Raw genomic sequence first — 18,790 nt, 5'->3', positions numbered from 1 at the left:
TGTTTATTTTATACAACAACTTTCATTTTGCTGTCCACAGACGCAGCACAGAATAGGTCAGCTCATCTGATAAAAGCAGTAGGCTAAAATAGGAAAGAAACTAAAGGCGATAGAAACAACAAAGAGCTGGAGAAAGAAGGGATAAACATGGGATACAAAGGCAGAATGGGAGTGAAGAAAGGAGATTCCTACTCTTGTGAGAACATAAAAGGAGAAAACACAAGAATAAGCAGGGAGGGAGTCTTCAGCAGACCAGAACATCCCCTGGATATGTACTTTCTGGAGGTGGAACGAGGCGGATGCATTACAACAGATGTTATATTTGGAGTGAACTCTCAGCTTTATTTTAATGGTGGCTTTTCCAAAATGGTTCTGGATATTGTGTGATTGTGCTCCGTGTTCTTAGGGAGAAAGAACAGTTCAGAGTGATAGTCCAAAGCTCTTTTTCCCTGTGTTTAGGTATGGGGTTACTGACTTGTTAATTACAGTGCATGGACCAAGACTTTTTTCATTGTTTTCCTGTGTTAAATATTTTGTCCAAAAAAGATGAAGGGGCTGGCCTGCAGGGAATGTGTTTGACATCTCAGGTACTGACTCCAATGAATTGTGTGAATTGATTCAGTTCCTTTACTGGTGAAAAAATTTCTCTACAATTCTCACAGGACGATGTCCCTTTGCGGCGAGGGAGGAAAACAACAAAAAAAAAAGAAGAAGAAGTTGATATTGATTTGGATGACCCGGAGATCAATCATTTCCCCTTCCCATTCCACGAGCTGATGGTGTGGGCTGTGCTGATGAAGCGTCAGAAGATGGCCCTCTTCTTTTGGCAGCATGGGGAAGAGGCTATGGCAAAAGCACTGGTGGCATGTAAACTCTGCAAAGCCATGGCCCACGAAGCGTCAGAAAACGACATGGTGGATGACATATCCCAAGAGCTGAACCATAATTCCAGGTGAATTTTCTTTCATGTATACTTTCCTGGGTTAAAAAATAAAAAAAGAAGGGAGAGAGGCTGCTGAACCTGCCTGGAATTTGCTTATCTGTACCTTGCTTTCATTTCTAACTTGTAGGGAAAATGCAGTCCCTTTAGAGAAAGTCTAAATGGCTTTTAAACAATGTCTGCCAGAGAAGCAGAGTTGCTAGCAGTATAACTTCTGAAATGAGAAGGTGTCAAGAAGGCAATGAAATATCTGTATTGTCTACGTGTTTTCCCTGAGGCCTTAAGAGTCAGGCTGCAACATTTCCCTGTGCTTTTTCAAGATGCTCTGTTCATCCCAAGCAGAACAATTGTTGAAATCCTTACAAACATAATAGTTGGGCAGAAGTGTTAATTAACCAAGAGCTCACGCTTAGGTGAGCAAGCCAAGATACTAGATTCCATAATAATCTGTCTGGATATTAAAAGCCTGAGACACAGAATTTGAAAAAAGGTATTGGACACTCCTTTTTCCAGGAGATTTGACCACAAAGCCACGGGCAGACAGCACAGAAGCAATGCTCTAAGCTGCAGATCACCAGAGGATTTCAGCTAGAAAATGTCAGGGAGGTGGGCAGGCAGGTGGGAGCCAACAGCTGGTAGGTGTGGGTGCTCATCACTGCTAAGTCAGGGCACTTATTTATATGCCTACCATTAGCCACTCACATTTGAAAATGTGGGTTTCCATGTGTGCAGTCAACATCACGATTTGCATGATGGAAGGTGATACCCCGCCTTGCAGAGGCTGTCATTTGCAGAGGGGTGTTTTCTGCAGCAGGCTGCTTGGGCTAATGGGAATGAACAAATGTCCCTCTGTTGCAGGGACTTCGGCCAGTTGGCGGTGGAGCTGTTGGACCAGTCATACAAGCAGGATGAGCAACTGGCAATGAAACTGCTGACCTACGAGCTGAAGAACTGGAGCAACGCCACATGCCTGCAGCTCGCAGTGGCAGCCAAGCACAGGGACTTCATTGCTCACACTTGCAGCCAAATGCTGCTCACAGATATGTGGATGGGTCGTCTCCGGATGCGCAAAAATTCTGGCCTAAAGGTCAGCAGTGTTTTAAAGTAAAATTAAGTCAGAGGAGTTCTAATAGATAGTGACGGGGCTCACAAGAAATCAGTAATAGCTGGCTCAATTAGCCACATTTCAGGTGCTTATTTGTAGTGACATTAAGCAGGGTATAGTCTTCCTGTGTTCAGTTTTTCAGCAGGGAGCTTATCACAAACCCAAGTTCAAAGCATGTTATTTAGTTTTTTCATCATCTTTCTTAAAGATGATGATGCCTCTGGCATCAGTGAGAGTTATCAGAATAAGAATTGAGCCAGGAGGTTAGTATGTCACCCTGCCTGGGTACTTGAGGAGTTAGCCAAGGTTTTTAAAGATAAATAAAGAAAAAGGATGTGTAAGTGAATTAACCGCTAGTGAAAGGTGCTGATCTGACAACCTTTCCCAGAACAGGCCAAAGCAAGCAGTACAAATTTTCTTGCAATCCCCTGCCAATCTTCCTGATGACTAACCTGAAGGGACTACCTTAGAGAATCTAGGGGATAATTCAATTTACAAAGCTGTTTAAGCTTTACTTCCACAGTTAGTGAAACTGCTAACAGAGCAAGGTGAATTCTGGGAGGTGAATTTGTGTCCATGGGCTGGCATCTTTTACCTTCACCAAAGTACTCACCAGTCAGGACATAACCAGGAATTGCCTCTTCCTCCCAGATGACTGAGAAGTATTTTCAGTGACGGGTTTCTCTTTCCTGCATTGATCGTGTGTATGAAAAGTGGTAATTGCTCAGCTGTTTTGCTGTGTGAAAAGATGTTCAGTAATGATGAGAATGCTTATGAGTATGTGCATCGTTATTGTACTGGGTCTAATCCAGTGACAGTGATGAATGAGAATAAGTGGCTGATAGCATTCTCATCATCCTCCTGCAGGAGCTGTGCATAAATATTGTTCTCCTTACAGATAGAAAGCATTGTCACATTTGGAGACATCTTTACTACCTATTTTTCTGACTCATCTCATAGGCCCATTGCCCTTCAGAGGGACTGCTGCCTTGTTCACTGCTTGGCTTTGCAGATACTCAACCTGGGGATGGGGATCAGTGCAGCAACTCATTTCCCACTGCATGCTTTCTTCTTTGCAGCATGCATCTCTTAAGCCATAAAATAGACCTTTCTTTCACAATGAATAACTGAAGGTAACAGACTCTGTTTCCTGTCAGCTTCTCATAACATCAGGGCTTCACAAGGATCCTTTACTCAGTTTCTAGTCTGTGTTTTATTTCACTGAAGCTCATTAGCAGGGCCTGTTTAAAGCTAAAGCAGGCTACAAGCTAGTTGAGGAAGAGGCAGCATGGCAAAGAAATAAATTTGCAAGCATGAGTCATGGATTATTTCCCATGAACAGTTTTCTCCCATCGAAAGTGGCAAATGGCAAGAAGGCTGAAAGTAATTCTTTAGAGTCTCACCAGGGATGTATAGCACCAACGGGAGGGGGAGATGCAATTGTTAATCTTGCCTGTTCATAAAAATAGCCTCTCAGGGAAGCCAGGTCTGCCTGTAAGCCCCTCTCCCTGGACACATCCTTTTGCAGCAAGCCGAGTGCAGGAGCAGTGCAGGCAGCCTGGTGCTCAGCTCTTCCAGCGCTGGGCACAGCATTCATATATGCTAACTGCTCCTAATTGCAGTACTTTGGATGGTTTCAACAACACACATGCTGTCTGTCGATATGGTGAGCAGAAGCAGTCACCCTCCCTGACCTGCCAACAAGCTAACTATCTGGTTTCACTGTCATTTAGGGAGAGATTTATAACAAAATCATTTTCCATGAGATTACAGGAAAACCAGGAAAAGCTATTGTGCTTGTGAATACAGACAGGCCACTTCTTTTTCTATTATTATGATATCTCTTCAGTTATACTACTGATTTAACCCCAAGCATCGTTCATTGCTTACATCCACACAAGGTAATTTTAATGGTTTCTGTACTCCCACATCATAAGAGATGGAAGGCAGAAAAGAAAGAGCTGGCATTAATGTGAGCATTACACAGCTGCCAGGTTACTGAAGTAAAATCTAAGGGGACCACATAGCTAAGCACATCAGCATTTGCTATTGCTGGCTTTGCCTTATCTCCTCAGATCCACACACGCTTACGCCTTGACTACCTGTATGCATTAAGTATGAACACAGAGAACTTGAGACCTATTAACCCTCTCTGTAGAAATTAGTACTGCTTGCGTGTCATTTACACTGATATTGTCTATTATGTAAAATGCAGAAATTTGCAGGTCCAAGGTCTGAACACCCCCATGGTCCCACCTGCCATTGACCTTATGTAATATTTTGTACATATATTCTGGTATGTAACAATACGCATCTGATGAGCAAGCAGCTAAAATACTCAAGAGAGGCAATTAGCCATAGCACTCACAGCAATGCTAATAGAAGTTACGTGCTTTGTTTCACTACGGAGCTCTGATAACATTACCCCAAGTGACAAATACTCTTATTGTCGTAGAAACTCACATGCACGCATAGCTTTCTTTTCCTAAATGTCCTGAGGGAGTTGTTCCATTTGATACTAAGTAGCCATCATGACGGTAATCTGTTTACTGTGATGATTATTGTTATCATTATTATTGCTTTAGGTAATTCTAGGAATTCTACTTCCTCCTTCAATCCTCAGCTTGGAGTTCAAGAACAAAGATGATATGCCTTACATGTCCCAGGCCAACGAGATCCATCTTCAAGAGAAGGAGCCAGAGGAACCAGAGAAGCCAGTGAAGGAAAAAGAGGAGGAGGACATGGAACTCACCGTAAGTGCCGACAATAAATCACCAGCCTCAGTGCTGTCAATTTGTTATCCCCACCTCTGTGGGCGTTGCAGGCTGTCTGATGGCTAAATTTAGCCGATGATAGGATACCACTCTTAACACTCCCCTCTCCTCAGTGGGACTTAAACCAGACAAGTTGGCATCATTGTGTCTCGATGTTGCAGCAGTGCATGTGATGCTGAAGCATCATGTTGTGATGTAATATCCTCATATTTTTATTCAATTTGACGCCACGTTGTCTGAAATAAATTCATGAGATTACAGTATTGAAAGCACTCAGCCATGATAGATGAGTGGGCCTCTCTGGTAGAAAAGAAGCTTGCTAAGTCTTCCTTTGGGTGGAAATGCCCAAAGGTTCATAGAAGCTAGAGATTACTTTTTTTCTTTTGGTTTAACTTCATTAGAGGGCAAGTAAGTGTGCAAACAGGCAAGAAAAATGATGAAAACTTTTTTCAAAATTATTTATGAATTTGTGGTCATTGCCTCTCACACAGACACACATGCAGTTTTTAATCCACTGAAGACATTAGCAAGCAGCTAGACAGCTCAGCCCCTACTAAGAGCTTCTGCAGCTCAGCAGAATTGTGTAAGGAAGGACTTGTCTGTATTAGTAACATAGCCTTAGAGGAATAATTTGCACCACAGAGAGAATCAAATAGCTAAACCTCTGAAAACTATACAAGTCACCTACTTCCAGTCTCTTGTTCTCAGACTTGTTTGACACTTTTTAATTTGGGCAATTATCATATGAGCTATCAGACCTGCCTTAGCTTAGTTTGGTTTGCTTTCATTTGAGTTTGAATGTGGTGTCTTTGAAAGGCTTAAAACTCAACCACAGTTGGTCAAGGTCAGGACAGAGGCATAGAAGTAAAAGAGATTTTCCTGGTTAATTTTAAAAAAAAAAAAAAAAACCAAACAAAAAAAACAAACAAAACCCAGACTGTTTCCCACAGGCAAACAGCAGGAGCTGCCCGCAGGACCCCGTCTGCAGGCAGGCAGAAGGACCTGCCTACAGGACCCAATATGCAGGCAAGCCGAAGGAGCAACCCACAAGACCCACCTACAGGACCCGTTTGCAGGCAAGAACCTGGCCGTTGGGAAGGACCAGAAGCCAGAATAGCAGCAATGGGCCATTCTCCGCTCATTAGCTATTAATTGCAGTTTACTATCCCTGGCTTCTGATCCACTTATGAAGTGCCTATTCAAATCAAATAAGCACTTTGCAAGCTGCCTTTTTCTTGGCAATGGGGAGAAATTTGGGGAGGAAGTCATTTCCATCTCTCTGCAGTTATCCCAGCTCCTGGTTTCTTGTCTACAATACTGTGTTTCCTTTTTACCTTCTGACTCCTGCTACAAGGAAGTGATGTGTGAACCGGATCTGCTTTTCCAGACGAGTCTTAGATGTTCCCTCCCTTCTCCTTTCCATGTGCTGCCAGTCCTATTGGTCTTTCCTGTCATTGACTCTGCCCTTAACTCCTTCAAATTTGATGCATCATTCTAGTGAAGTTTCAGACACTTACAACCTTTTCTATAAAATAGAACTGTTTCTGTGGAGTCCAGCAAGTTTAGAAACAATATCTTTGGTACCCTACTGCTGACTTAATATTTCTGCATATAATCTATACTGTGCTTTAGGACTTCTAACACAGCTTCTTCACCCAGGTGCCCTTCAGTGGTGAGGAGAGATGATTTGCTAACAAAGAGACCTTTGCATATATTTCTGTGGTTAGATGCCATAGCCAGTTATATTTAGTCACCTGCAGGCACCGTGTCAGGGAGAATGTTCCTACCTGACATGTTTTAAATATAGCAAAATATTTTAGATTGAAGTTTTGCGTTGTTCCAGCCTTAGTCAAAGGGTCTGGCATAAGTTAGTTCCAGTCTCTTCTCCACTGATGAGAGGGTGCCTGCAAGACTGTTTGGGAAGTGCCTTTGTGAAGTTTCCCTTTAGCCACACCTATATTAAGGATACTTTATTCATAGTTCATTAAGATTAATAATTGATTGTGATGTGATATCACAAATGTTTGATCAATTGCTGAACTCTGGCTCAATAGATCCGTCACTCACCCTAACCATAGCTCGCGAATATTGTATTCAGAATGACCTGCATATTTTTCTCCACATTTTTTCCTTTCAGAACAAAAAAATAGATTTTTTTTTGTGATTACTACAGTTTTCTTTTATTCATTTACTTAATTGGCACATGACTGCTTAAAATATTTTCACAGTTTTTCCATGGTTTGGGTTTCTGAGCTTTGTTCAGCTTAAAGCTTAAACAAACAAAATTGATGAACTAAAAATCATTTTGGTCACCTCAGAAGTCCATTTCTGGCAAATAATATATCATCCAAACAATCTGCCTAGCTCTATTTCTAATCATTCCCAGTGAATACTTCTCAAGTCTCTGTCTTCCTATAATATTACGCCCATATGCATTTTTATAAAAGTACTGCTAAAATAAAGAGATCATATCTAGTCAAGGTCTGTTCATTGATTTCTTATGAAGTCTTGTGTGCCCTGCACTGCTAAGCCCAGGTGACTAATGATACGCCAAAAGAGTCAGTTTCTTCCTCTGGACTGCACTTGTGCAGAGTGGATGACGTACAAGGCCGCAGTGATTTTTGCGCTATTTTACACCTCATTTACACAGAATAATGTGATCACACAGACTACAGCAACAGTGAAGTAAGTCTCCGCATGGCTGCATCTGCATGCGAGTATGCATTCGTTTTGTGCTCCTCTCAAAGGATCTGTGGGTAGCTCAACATTTGGATATACTATAAAGATGTAGTGTTTATTCACTGTAAACTACTTGTTACTCACACCTGCTTTTAACTTTATAACAGATATATGAGAGTGCTGGGCACACATTTCTTTAACACCTAGATGCTAGGCAACAGACTTCCCTTATAGCAGCTACTCATAAAAACATGCTTGAATACTGCTCTTATCACTGCTCCCTCAGCACCAAGGAATTTACCACAATTTACGCATGGAGCTGCCAGTCATTAATCCTGAATATTAGACATAGAGGAGTAGAAGGGCACTAAAGTGTAAAGGCCAGGGACATTTTGTATTTGTGCAATTAGTTGCTGATTTTTAGGTCAGTCAGAAATGCCAGCAGTCTACCCTCCTCCCAAAATAATACTGATTCTGGAAGCCATAACTTGGAGCATCCTCATCCCTATTCAGTGCCTTATTGTTTGAGTTTTAGAGTTCCCCAGTAAATGGTCTTATTTCAGAACACAGAATAACTCATCTAAGTCCTTTAGAAGATGTTTCAGTTGTTGTTTTGCTCATTTTGTTCTAATTTTCCACATCAAATAAGAAATTTGGACTTCCATGGGCATCCCTAAGAGTTTGAGTTAGGACTTTTCAGCAGCAGCAAAGCTAGTTGTATTGGCCTCTGGGCTCACGTTATTTCATCTGTAGTATATATTCTTAGCCTTTTCTCCACGGCAAGAAACAACCAAATATTGTATCACTAAAAATACAGTTCTTAAGATAGGAAAGGTTGAAGACTAGTGTCCTCATGCCCCTGGCCCATCTCACCCACCCCGTCGGGGGATGGTGCTCGAAGCATCTCACATGCCAGCAGCAAGGCATCCCTTCAGCTCATCTGGGAAACAGGAGTGGGAGACACTGCCAGCAGTCATGAGGCAGAAGTTCTGGCCCTCTCCATAAGGAGGGATTTCCCTCTGTTTCTCCAAGGGTTTTGGAAACCTCCCATACCACCCCACACAACTGCCCTGGCACTCTCTGTGTCCTTTGCCATGCTCAGCAGCCAGGATGACTGAGCTCCTGGTACTTTAGCCCTGCTCCTCTGTATTCACCTTAAAGAACCACTGAGCACACGCAAAATCCAATTTTACACACCTGTAACTCAAAGGCATTAAACCTTTTTTCCTACCAGTATTTCAAGGCAGGGAATGGCAACCCTAGAACAACTACCATGGAGGCAGCATTTCCATACATAGCATAGGATACAGTGGCGTGTGCAGAGAGGGGTATAGTATATCCACCCAGCTATGTACTGTTTCCACACCAGTTCTGTGTGAATACGGGGTAACTTTATATGTAGCATGTAGATTTCACTAAGGATAAAATTTGAAGAGCCTATGATCATTCTAGCAGGACTGAAATTCCTGTTATTTAATTATAAAGCAGATAAACATATTATAGGATCCTTAACATATATTAATGCAAAAATGCACAACCCAAAACCGTCCTGGTTCCCTATCAGTGAACAGTCCTCAATTACATAAAACAAAATATGCCCCCCCCCAAAAAAAACAAACAAACCAGAATCCTGATTAGAAAAATCTCCATGTAAAATCTATGCGCACATCAATCCCCTCAGGCTAAAATGATGCAGTTGTACTGTACTTTGCAATGTAGTTGAGCTGCTGTCGGGCTTACCTTGCATGACTCATGGTGAATCATGGACAAAATTGTGTATTAGAGAAAGAGATGCTGCCCACACAGAGCAGTGTCTTGAGTTATTCCCACCCTATTGCTTCCCCTTCCAAGTGAAAACACATTTGTTCACATTTGGCATTGCAGCTATTCTGTTAACACAGTCAGTTAGGTTATTGCTGTATGTTTCTAATGGGGAGGCTTTTCAATTTGTTAATACTGTGATATAATTAACGGTAGGGGACATCAGGTTCAAATCTAATCCCCAGCCATCTCAGAGCAATTCCCCATCTGTAGCATGGGGGAGGGGAGAGGTTAATATTATACAATTCAATTAATTCAAAAGATAACAAGATAAAATTACAGCAGCAGCATCAACAAGAAAGCAATAGCAAACAGGAAATCAGCATCCATGAGCTAAAGCAGAAATCCAGGTACTGAAAGAGCATTATCCTAAAAACATCCACAACTCACTGATTCCAGTGAGAGCTAAGGGTGTCTCAGAATTAGTAAATTTATAAAATCGTGAAGGATTTAAATTCTGTAAAATAATCCCTTTCACTAAAGCACGGCACTGCTCATTTGTTAAAGCTGCCAGCATTCATTTTCACTCCACTGCAAAATTCTTGAGCACCAGAGGACAGCAGAGACAAAGCCTTGGGAAAAGCTACAGAAAACTCTGTAGCACCAGGTGGCAGCTTTCCCTAAAACAGCATCAGGAGGTAGAGAGAAGCAAAGAAATGAGTACCTTCTTGGGCTATAATTTTCCCAAAGCATTCAGATCATATTCTACTTTTTTTTCCCAAATAAACAATCCCTGATACAGATCAGGGAATCACTTTGGTTTTGTAGACTTTGGGTAACAATACCTGGGGTTCTGTGAAGGTTGTGTAATCTCTGCTACTATAGTTATATTCAGTAAGTCTCATGTTCTTGCAGACTATCTGCTTATCTAATAAGAACCCTTCTCCTTTGCTTAACAGCCATTTCATCTTCTTCCTTTTTTATGAAACTCTTGATGGACTTTTAAGGGATTTTTTTGTGCTCTGTGAGAGTCAACAGGAGGTATATTTTATCTTTTAATATGCATTGTTTTGTCTACATTTATGGCAATGAACTTAGAAATCTGCAGGCATAAAAAGTAAAGGAAATAGGTAACTTTATCAAAGCAGGCTACAGTTTTAAGAGGATCTCAGCAGGTTAGTTTCAGTGCAGTATACTTGTGTCCTGAATCTTTGTTCTATTTCATTAAAAATGTGCAGGGCAACATCTGTGCATAGTCAAATTCAAGAATATAAGGGACCACATGGAAAGTAATAATACCAGAAGAAAAAACTAACTGCGTAAATGAAGTGAAAGACAAATATTAGGCAGGAGCCATCTAGGACCATACATGGTCCTAATAACGTTACAAAACTCTACACTGACTGAAAGAAAAAAAAATGTGGTCATCAGTTTATCATTACAAATTACTACTTTACAGGACCAAAGACATATATGAATAAGCTCCACATGAGGCCTAGAAAAAGGAAGAAAAGGAAAGATTGTGATTCTTACTTTTAAATATGTGAGAAGTGCATCTCCTGTTCCTGCAGGGCACTTGAACCAGGTCAAATAGCTCACCTGAAGCTGATTAGTTAAATATGTGCTGAACATCCTGTTGAATCAGAGAGCACAGGGATAGATAAAAGAAGGACCTCTTTATTGAAAGACAATATGTCTGGCATCTAATTGTTCTCTTTAGGGGCTTAGTTTTTAAGTTGCAGATGAGAACAGTGTTATCTTCAGGGATGGTGAAAGTTTGTTTCAGTTAACATAAAAGTATGAAAGTGCTTTGATCTACTTGTAGAAAAACATTATAGAAACATTTAAATAAAAGCATCATCATACAATCGCTGCATACTTAGATAGGACAGTTACATCTCAATTCTTGCAATTGCTTTCAGTGCAGGAGTGCTACAATCTATAGGTGCTGCCACAAACTAAATAGTAAGAACTTGCTCAGGGCACAGTGACCTAAAATCCACTCTTAGTCTACTATTCACAAAAGAATTGTTTCAGAAAGAACACTTAATAGATCACACTACTCTAAATACAAAGGAACACCTTCTTTTAAGCATTAACTTCAGTGAGCATATAGTTCAGTCACTCCTTCCGCCTCTCTGCAGCTGACCATGAAGTTAAGAGTAAACAAAATATTACCATCGTTTGCCTGTTAGGTTTGCACTTATAGCTGAGGACTTGTTAAGTATGTGTTCCTGGAGCTCAGCGTAGCTCTTCAATGAGTCCGAATTGCACTAGTAACAGTGAGATCAAGCCTAACAGAGGCAGTGCATGAGCAGTCTGGAACTTCATTATGGAAGAAGCTACAATCATGTAGAAGGATCTTTCAATCCAAGGCCTTAATGCTGTAGTGAACTCCACTGGTCAGTCCTCTACATCAATGTGAAGTTCACTGTGGGATCATCGCCTGTGACAGATCCGGTGATCAACATAAAAAGAGTCACTGGCTTCATTGCTTCCAGTCCAGCAACTGCCAACTCATCTTTCCCCCTGTTGTTCTCTCTCAGTCTCAGCCTTATGAACTTCTCTTTGTTTAAAACCAAAACTTACCTGTTTTCTGTCTGCATCTGTTTATTGTATAGAAGTACACCACAAAAAGCTGTTGTCAGGTAAAAAATTTTGCTGTCCATACAACAAAAAGTAGAAGTGTTCTCCACATCTCATTTTTTGTTCACCAGTCAAGGATTTCACACTGGTGCTGACAGTTGCTGCCAAAGCATTGCTTTTTCGGTTTACAAACTATTAAACAGCAGCTTCCCTGCAAAACAGATGATCTGAGAACAAAGCATGTTACACCTAGCTATGGTCACCTGGTTTTGTCTAAAGATCAAGAAATCAGAGAAGTTTTGAATAGTTTCCTTTTGAAATTTCAAAAAATAGCTTAATTTGTCTTTCACAAAGAAAGAAACACAAAAATGTCCTTTCTTGTAGGCAATGCTGGGACGAGGGAATGGAGAATCCTCAAGAAAGAAGGAGGAAGAGGAAGTTCAGAGCAGGCACAGACTGATCCCTGTTGGAAGAAAGATTTATGAGTTCTACAATGCTCCCATCGTTAAATTTTGGTTTTACACAGTAAGAAATCTTTCCCGTTATATTAGTACAGTTTGGACAAATACTGAAACTGGATTAAGGTCATCTTGTGTGTTTCATTGAAAGTCTGCATCTGTGTGCATTGGAGAGCTTATCCATAAATAGTTTAATAAAAATCTTTTGTGGAGGTTAGCTAGCACTTGCAAACCTGTCAAAGACTTTTAAAGACTACCATTTCATTCAGGAAGTTAACGGTTAAAATTTGCATGACTATATATGTTTTTCTTCATATACAACAATAAGTGGCAGTTTGCTGCAGTCAGTGCTCCTAAGGAATTTTCTGTAGGAGAATTCCCAACAGGAGAGCTCCCAATAGTAAGCCCAATGGGAGGCTGGGCTGAATCAGGGTATCGAATTGTATAATAACCGATGAAAAAAAATAGCAGATAGAGCACATCTTTTCTTGGAACATGTTTTCTTTGTTCTGTTTTGACTAGTCTGCAGAGAGTCTCTCAGAGAAAGTGTTTGTGTAAGTACCCACAAGATAATAAAGTCATGAGCAGCAGCTAATGTACATTTTTCAGGGACAAATGATGTCAAATCAGTATAATCTCCCTGTGTTATAAAGAAACAGACCTTGCAGATGGAGCAGGAAAAAAATTATGTCATATATTTTGACTAAAGTAAGACAGTATCAAAAACTTTACAGGGTATTCTCACAGATAAATTAGTAAGTGCTATATTAAAGTTACTGTGTGGATACAAAGCTTTTTGGCAATTAGTCCTCAAGAGCAGATATTAATTATTCACTATGAAGCTGGAAGCAGGGATTGGAAAGGATTCCATTAGGGTCTCTCCTACATCAGGTGCTGTCTGATATTTTCATTCAAAACTTGGATGATGGAGTAGAGATTAGTTATTAAATTTTCAAATTGCACCAGCATGTAGAAGGATGAGATCAAAAAGTAACACGATTACAGGAAGTAATCCTTTCAGTCTCCTTGGCTGGAATATTCTATCCCAGTTCAGCTTCTGCATCATGTGACGAATATGGACTGGTTTGAAGGACACAAAAAACAACAAGAAAAATATTTCAAGAGGTCTGTAAAACATGACTTAAGGGGAAAGATTTAAGGAAGGGAGGTTGTTTTCTCTGGAAAAAAGAAGTCTGCAGAAGGAATGTGATAGTCTTCAAATATGTGTAAGTAGCTGCAGAGAGGAACAAAATGGAATAATCTCCAAATCCTTGCTGAATAGGACAAGAAGTAATGGTTTAACTTGCAGCAAGGCATTTCTAGGTAAGATGTTAGGAAACAGTTTCTAACTGCTCTGAGAAGTACTGTCATAAACTGTGTAAGGAGATGGTAGATTTTCCATTATTAGTGATTTCTAAGTCTATCTTATCAAAACATATGTCCACTGTGGTACACTGTAATTAATCCTGCCTCAGCACCGTGGAATTGGCCAGATGATTTCAGGTGGTCCTTCCCAGTTACATTTTCCATCATTCTGCTGAATGCACAGCAAATCACAAAGAATGCATCCTTCTGTAGATGACTTCTTATAAGAAAAATTGCCTTGCTGAGATCCCAGCAATACATCTACAGACAGCAGGAACAACTCATATCAACAGAGACTAAACTGTGGTGGACAGCTTATGCTAGCAAATAGCTCCAGTTTGGCAACTTGGAGTAACTACTTGCTGAACTGTGAGGCCATTGAACATTAATCAGGCTGATGAGCCTAGAAACTGCTCATCAGCAGCCTAGTCTCATTATCAATTGCAATATGTATTATGCATAACCAGAAAAGTCTTTACACTGTAAACAGAAAGAAGCATCCTGGCTGTCCCTGTTAGTTCAATTCTGAAATGGGAGAAAAAGATCAATATTGCATTTCCATTTAGACCTGTTCCTACAGTTTTATGTCCTGAGGCAGGTCTCAGTCAAGGTCACTTACGAAAGCTGGATCTTGGCTACACTGAACTTGAAGAGTAAATTAAGGTGGATTCTGGCTGCAGTGCTTGACCAGTTGGGTATACTGAGAAATTCTTGGAGACTAAAAGCAGAACAACTTTCAGATAAGGGTTAAAATTACACAGCCTATCACACTTTTTACGAGCACACAGGCAGAAATACTAAGCATAGATTTCAAAAGAAATCCTCCAAATTTTACATTCCACAGTCCATAATGCAAGAAAAGTGACTATACTTATGGCTATTGTATGCCATTTAAAATAATTTGATTATTTTATATCTACCTATCTGCTGTTACTCTATAGCTATATGAATGTCCATTCTTAAAATACACAAGAGTGGGTTAAATGTGGGGATGTTTGAGCAAGTAACATTTTGGCTCAGCAGATGAGCCAAAATAAACAGCTTTCTCTCAACCAAAAAAACTTCAGCCTTTCTCTCTGGACATGCAGTAGTTTCAAAAGTCAAGGTTCTGTTTTGTGGCTGTTGCATTGAAAACCATGACTCAAAGGTTTCATCTCACAGATTGCTTGAGGAGAAGAGGACGGCCTTGCCCTTTTAACTACTAGCTTTAGGCTGAGATGCTAGCAAGATGTAAGAGGCCACATTTCTACCTCTCCCGAGGAGGAATAGCTGCAGAGGGAATTGAACCCCGAGTAAGAATCATCTTCTAAACATCACAACAGCTTTGCCCTAAGTTTTGCATTTTGGGACCACTTCGCTTTATGATCATTTAATTATTGCAATCAGTGAGAAAAGGGGAGGGTAGTCTCCCTCTTGAAGCACTCTCTGCTGGTACAGTTTCCAGGTTTGTCCCTTACCGTAATGAGTATTCGAGTATTTTCTGTAGAACGGGACAGCATCCATAGGAGGGCAGGGAGCAACCCACCCTAGAAACTTCTTAGCAGGCATTCCTCTCCTTAATTTCTTCAGGTACTGCCCTCAAGGGTGAACATGGCAGCCCCTAGCTCTTTGTCAAGCCATGTAAAAGCAAGAAAAAGGGGGTTCAGCTACTTGGGTAGTAGCACTTTCAAAGAATCTTGAGTACCAGCATGGGCAGCTGTACTGAGGTTTGACCACAGTGTGGGATCAGGACATCCTCCTGGAAGGCAGGAGCAAGCTACAGGTGTGGGGAGGGAGAAGGAGGGTGTCACTCACTATCTGAAGGGCTTGTTTTTTGGGTTAAAGTGGTGCAGTTTCAGCATCATTTTATTCTTAAATCAAGATGCTTTTTTTCTTTTCTCTTTTCTCTTTTCTTTTCTCTTTTCTCTTTTCTTTTCTTTTCTTTTCTTTTCTTTTCTTTTCTTTTCTTTTCTTTTCTTTTCTTCTCTTTTCTTTTTTCTTTTCTTTTCTTTTCTTTTTTCTTTTCTTTTCTCTTCTCTTCTTTTCTTTTCTTTTCCTTTCTTTTCTTTTCCTCTTTTCTTTTCTTTTCTTCTCTTTTCCTTTCTTTTCTTTTCTTTTCTTTTCTTCTCTTTTCCTTTCTTTTCTTTTCCTTTTTCTTTTCCTTTCCTTTCCTTTCTTTTCTTTTCTTTTCTTTTCTTTTCTTTTTCTTTTCTTTTCTTTTCTTTTCTTTTCTTTTCTTTTCTTTTCTTTTCTTTTCTTTTCTTTTTCTTTTCTTTTTTTCTCTTTTCTTTTCCTTTCTTTCCTTTCCTTTCCTTTCCTTTCCTTTCCTTTCCTTTCCTTTCCTTTCCTTTCCAAGCAAAAATTTTTGGCAATTTTCAGTAAATTTGAATTGACAAAAAAAAACCCCAAACCCAAAACCCAAAAGCCCACCACCCCACCTCAAAAGAAAACCAATAAGAAGCAAAAGCCCCTAGTTACACTGAGGGTCTTGCAGTTTCTGTCACCTTTGTAACCTTAATGTCCCTATTCTTTTGGCATACTAACTCAAATGCTCACCAAAGGCTGCTGAGTCAGACCAAATTAATAAGATTTGCTGATAATTAATAATCAGTAAGATCTAAGAGGAGGGGTGTTAGGTGACAGTATCACCTGGCTTTTTGCACTATAGTAGAAGGTGTTATTTCAGCTAGGGAGGTGCACGTCCACTTCTGCCTGCCCAGACAGTTTCTGCTGATTCAGCTGACACCCTAGATGCTGACCTAAGTCAATATTGCTCTCCATTTCCTTTAGGAGTGTTAAGGGAAGACCAGCTTCTAGACCTGAGCGTTGCAATCCATCATCACGCACAAACGGAAAGACAAATGAGATCGTTTCCTCCTCTGTTTTATGTAGACAAGAAGCAGTGGTTCAACTGGCTGTCTTCTCTGTACTGATAGTTATGGCCAATGTAAAGAATTCTCTCGAGTGTCCTTCAAACCAGCAACTGGAAGAAAAGCCAGAACCCTGTGGCTTTTACACAGAGCAGAAGTGATGTTCTCTAACAAATACAACAGGACTATAAATCCTGTTCTGTGAGGTGCTGAACACTGAAATAATCCTACCCAAAAGTCTCAAGCCCCTCTGTGGTTGTTTCATCTTAAGTCTGACACCAAGTACACAATAGTGAGTAACATGCAGTTGAGAGAGAAAAACTGTATTGAAATACAGATATATGGAATAAGATTTCTGCCACAATGACTAAAATGTTCGTGCACAGAACTGAATCATCTTTTCTCTGGTTTAAATTTGGCTTAAAATGCATTTTCTTGTAGGGCTGCTGTTTGAAAGGCAAAGCAGACAGGCGGTTGGATTCTGGCCACCACAGACCCCAGCCACAGCCCTTCACCCTTGCTACAGCCCATGCTCCAGTGTGACACTCGGGTTTCCTTGAGTTTTACGAACTTGATGATGCAATTTGCCTGTCTTGTCTTTTTTTGACTGACCATTTCATTACATTCAGCATGTAGAAGGAAAGGAAAAAGAAACTGAAAATGTAATGCACACTTTCCACTGCATCAAAAATTAGGCCAGAAGGTAGATATATTAGAGAAGGAAAAGCAAAACAGTTATATGTAAAAACTTGCAAAAAATATAAGGCAAATGAATGCATGGCTATGCCTGGCTACTTGCTGTAGCAATGTGAGTAGGAGTAGCAGTGTTTTGGGGAGGAATCATGGTATAGGTTAGCTCAGTACTACACTGGGTAGGAAGACCTCTGGCAACACCTAGGACCTTCTGGGCTCCAGGCAAGGATTGTTCAAAAAAGAATTTGGAATGCCAGAGTCAGTCTAGGCTAGGTGAACAGGGAGAAAAAACACAGAGGCAGGGTGTTAGAGGAGTTAAGGGTGTTAGAAGCAGATGAGGGAGAAATCTTCACACAGGTAACTTAGTTTGGTAGTTGGCATGGTGGTATCAGAGTTCCCATCACTGTGGGATGATCCAGGGGGACTGCATTCATATAATTTTGTTGGGGAGGCAGATGTAGCTGGAGGAGAAGATGTTTGTGCATGTATTTCGCAGATTCCACACTGTATGTGATTTAATGTGAGCTTTTTCAGACAACCCAGAACACTGTCTGATTGTTCTTTTGTCTGTTTAACTCTGGTTACAGTGGAATTAGGAATATCAAATCATATCCAAGAAACTGGCTCAGTCGTATAAATATAGTGACTATTGATATTCATTTTGTTTCTTTACAGCTGGCATATATAGGCTACTTGATGCTGTTCAATTATATAGTGTTAGTGAAGATGGATCGCTGGCCATCTACACAGGAATGGATTGTCATCTCGTACATTTTCACTCTGGGAATAGAGAAGATGAGAGAGGTAAAATCACCCCAACCAAGAAAGACAGAATAAAAAAGAAATGTGTGGGTTTTTTTCATTTTAATATCTGGTTTTATTATTTTTCTCAGGATAAATTTTGATGAACAGGCTTATTATAAAATTGCTTTTTTTTTGCAGAAAAGCAGAGGGATTGTTAAAAACACAGCACTAAAAAATCTGTCTTCCTCTCTTTTAAAATCAAGAATCTCTCTTTCTTTCTCTTTCTCCCACAGAATTTCTGTTCAGATTTCTGTGTGATGCACATTTAATAGCATTCACAAGTATGGGGCAGTCTTCTGACGTATCTTAAAGCTTGGCTATATTCCTTGAAATGTGGCTCAGAAACTGAAGTATGTTTCAGGGAGAGGAAAAGGGAGATATGCTATAACAGAATGGACATGGAGACATGGTGATAGCATGACAACCGAAAAGCCCATGTTCAAATCCTCACCCCACCCCAAATAAAGTTCATTCAAAATTTACAGCTGTTCTGTCTGTCCAAGTATCTCCTGTAAAGGCTTTAAATAAAACCAGCCATAACTGGCAGAAAATTTAGATCCACATTGAATATTGCAGCACATTTCTAATAGGATTTCCCCTTTTTAATCTTGCAAATTTTTGCTTATTATATGTCAAGCAATAGCATGCATCTCCCTAAAGATGCTAAAGCAGACACGTAGAGCAGAGACAGAGCAGTTAAGGTGGCGCTCAGTCTATAGGCAGAGTGAAGTTGTTCTGCCATCCCCCGCCCCTCATGGTCTCTCCCACTTGCAGCT

The 18,790-nt window shown here is 40.3% G+C and overlaps 1 protein-coding gene across 1 annotated transcript in view; it reads left to right on the top strand.

Annotated features, from left to right (window-relative positions):
- The window catches only part of TRPM3 (transient receptor potential cation channel subfamily M member 3), a 146,311-nt gene that overhangs the window by 99,144 nt on the left and 28,377 nt on the right, over window positions 1-18,790 (top strand). The window contains exons 13-17 of the mRNA XM_050913591.1: window positions 663-952; window positions 1,799-2,027; window positions 4,631-4,798; window positions 12,230-12,370; window positions 17,886-18,014. Of these exons, the coding sequence (XP_050769548.1) occupies window positions 663-952; window positions 1,799-2,027; window positions 4,631-4,798; window positions 12,230-12,370; window positions 17,886-18,014 (957 nt within the window). The remainder of the gene's footprint in view (window positions 1-662; window positions 953-1,798; window positions 2,028-4,630; window positions 4,799-12,229; window positions 12,371-17,885; window positions 18,015-18,790) is intronic.

Source organism: Gymnogyps californianus, chromosome Z (assembly GCF_018139145.2).
Source record: "Gymnogyps californianus isolate 813 chromosome Z, ASM1813914v2, whole genome shotgun sequence".
Taxonomy (NCBI): domain Eukaryota; kingdom Metazoa; phylum Chordata; class Aves; order Accipitriformes; family Cathartidae; genus Gymnogyps; species Gymnogyps californianus.
This window is presented reverse-complemented; position numbering and strand designations above follow the sequence as displayed.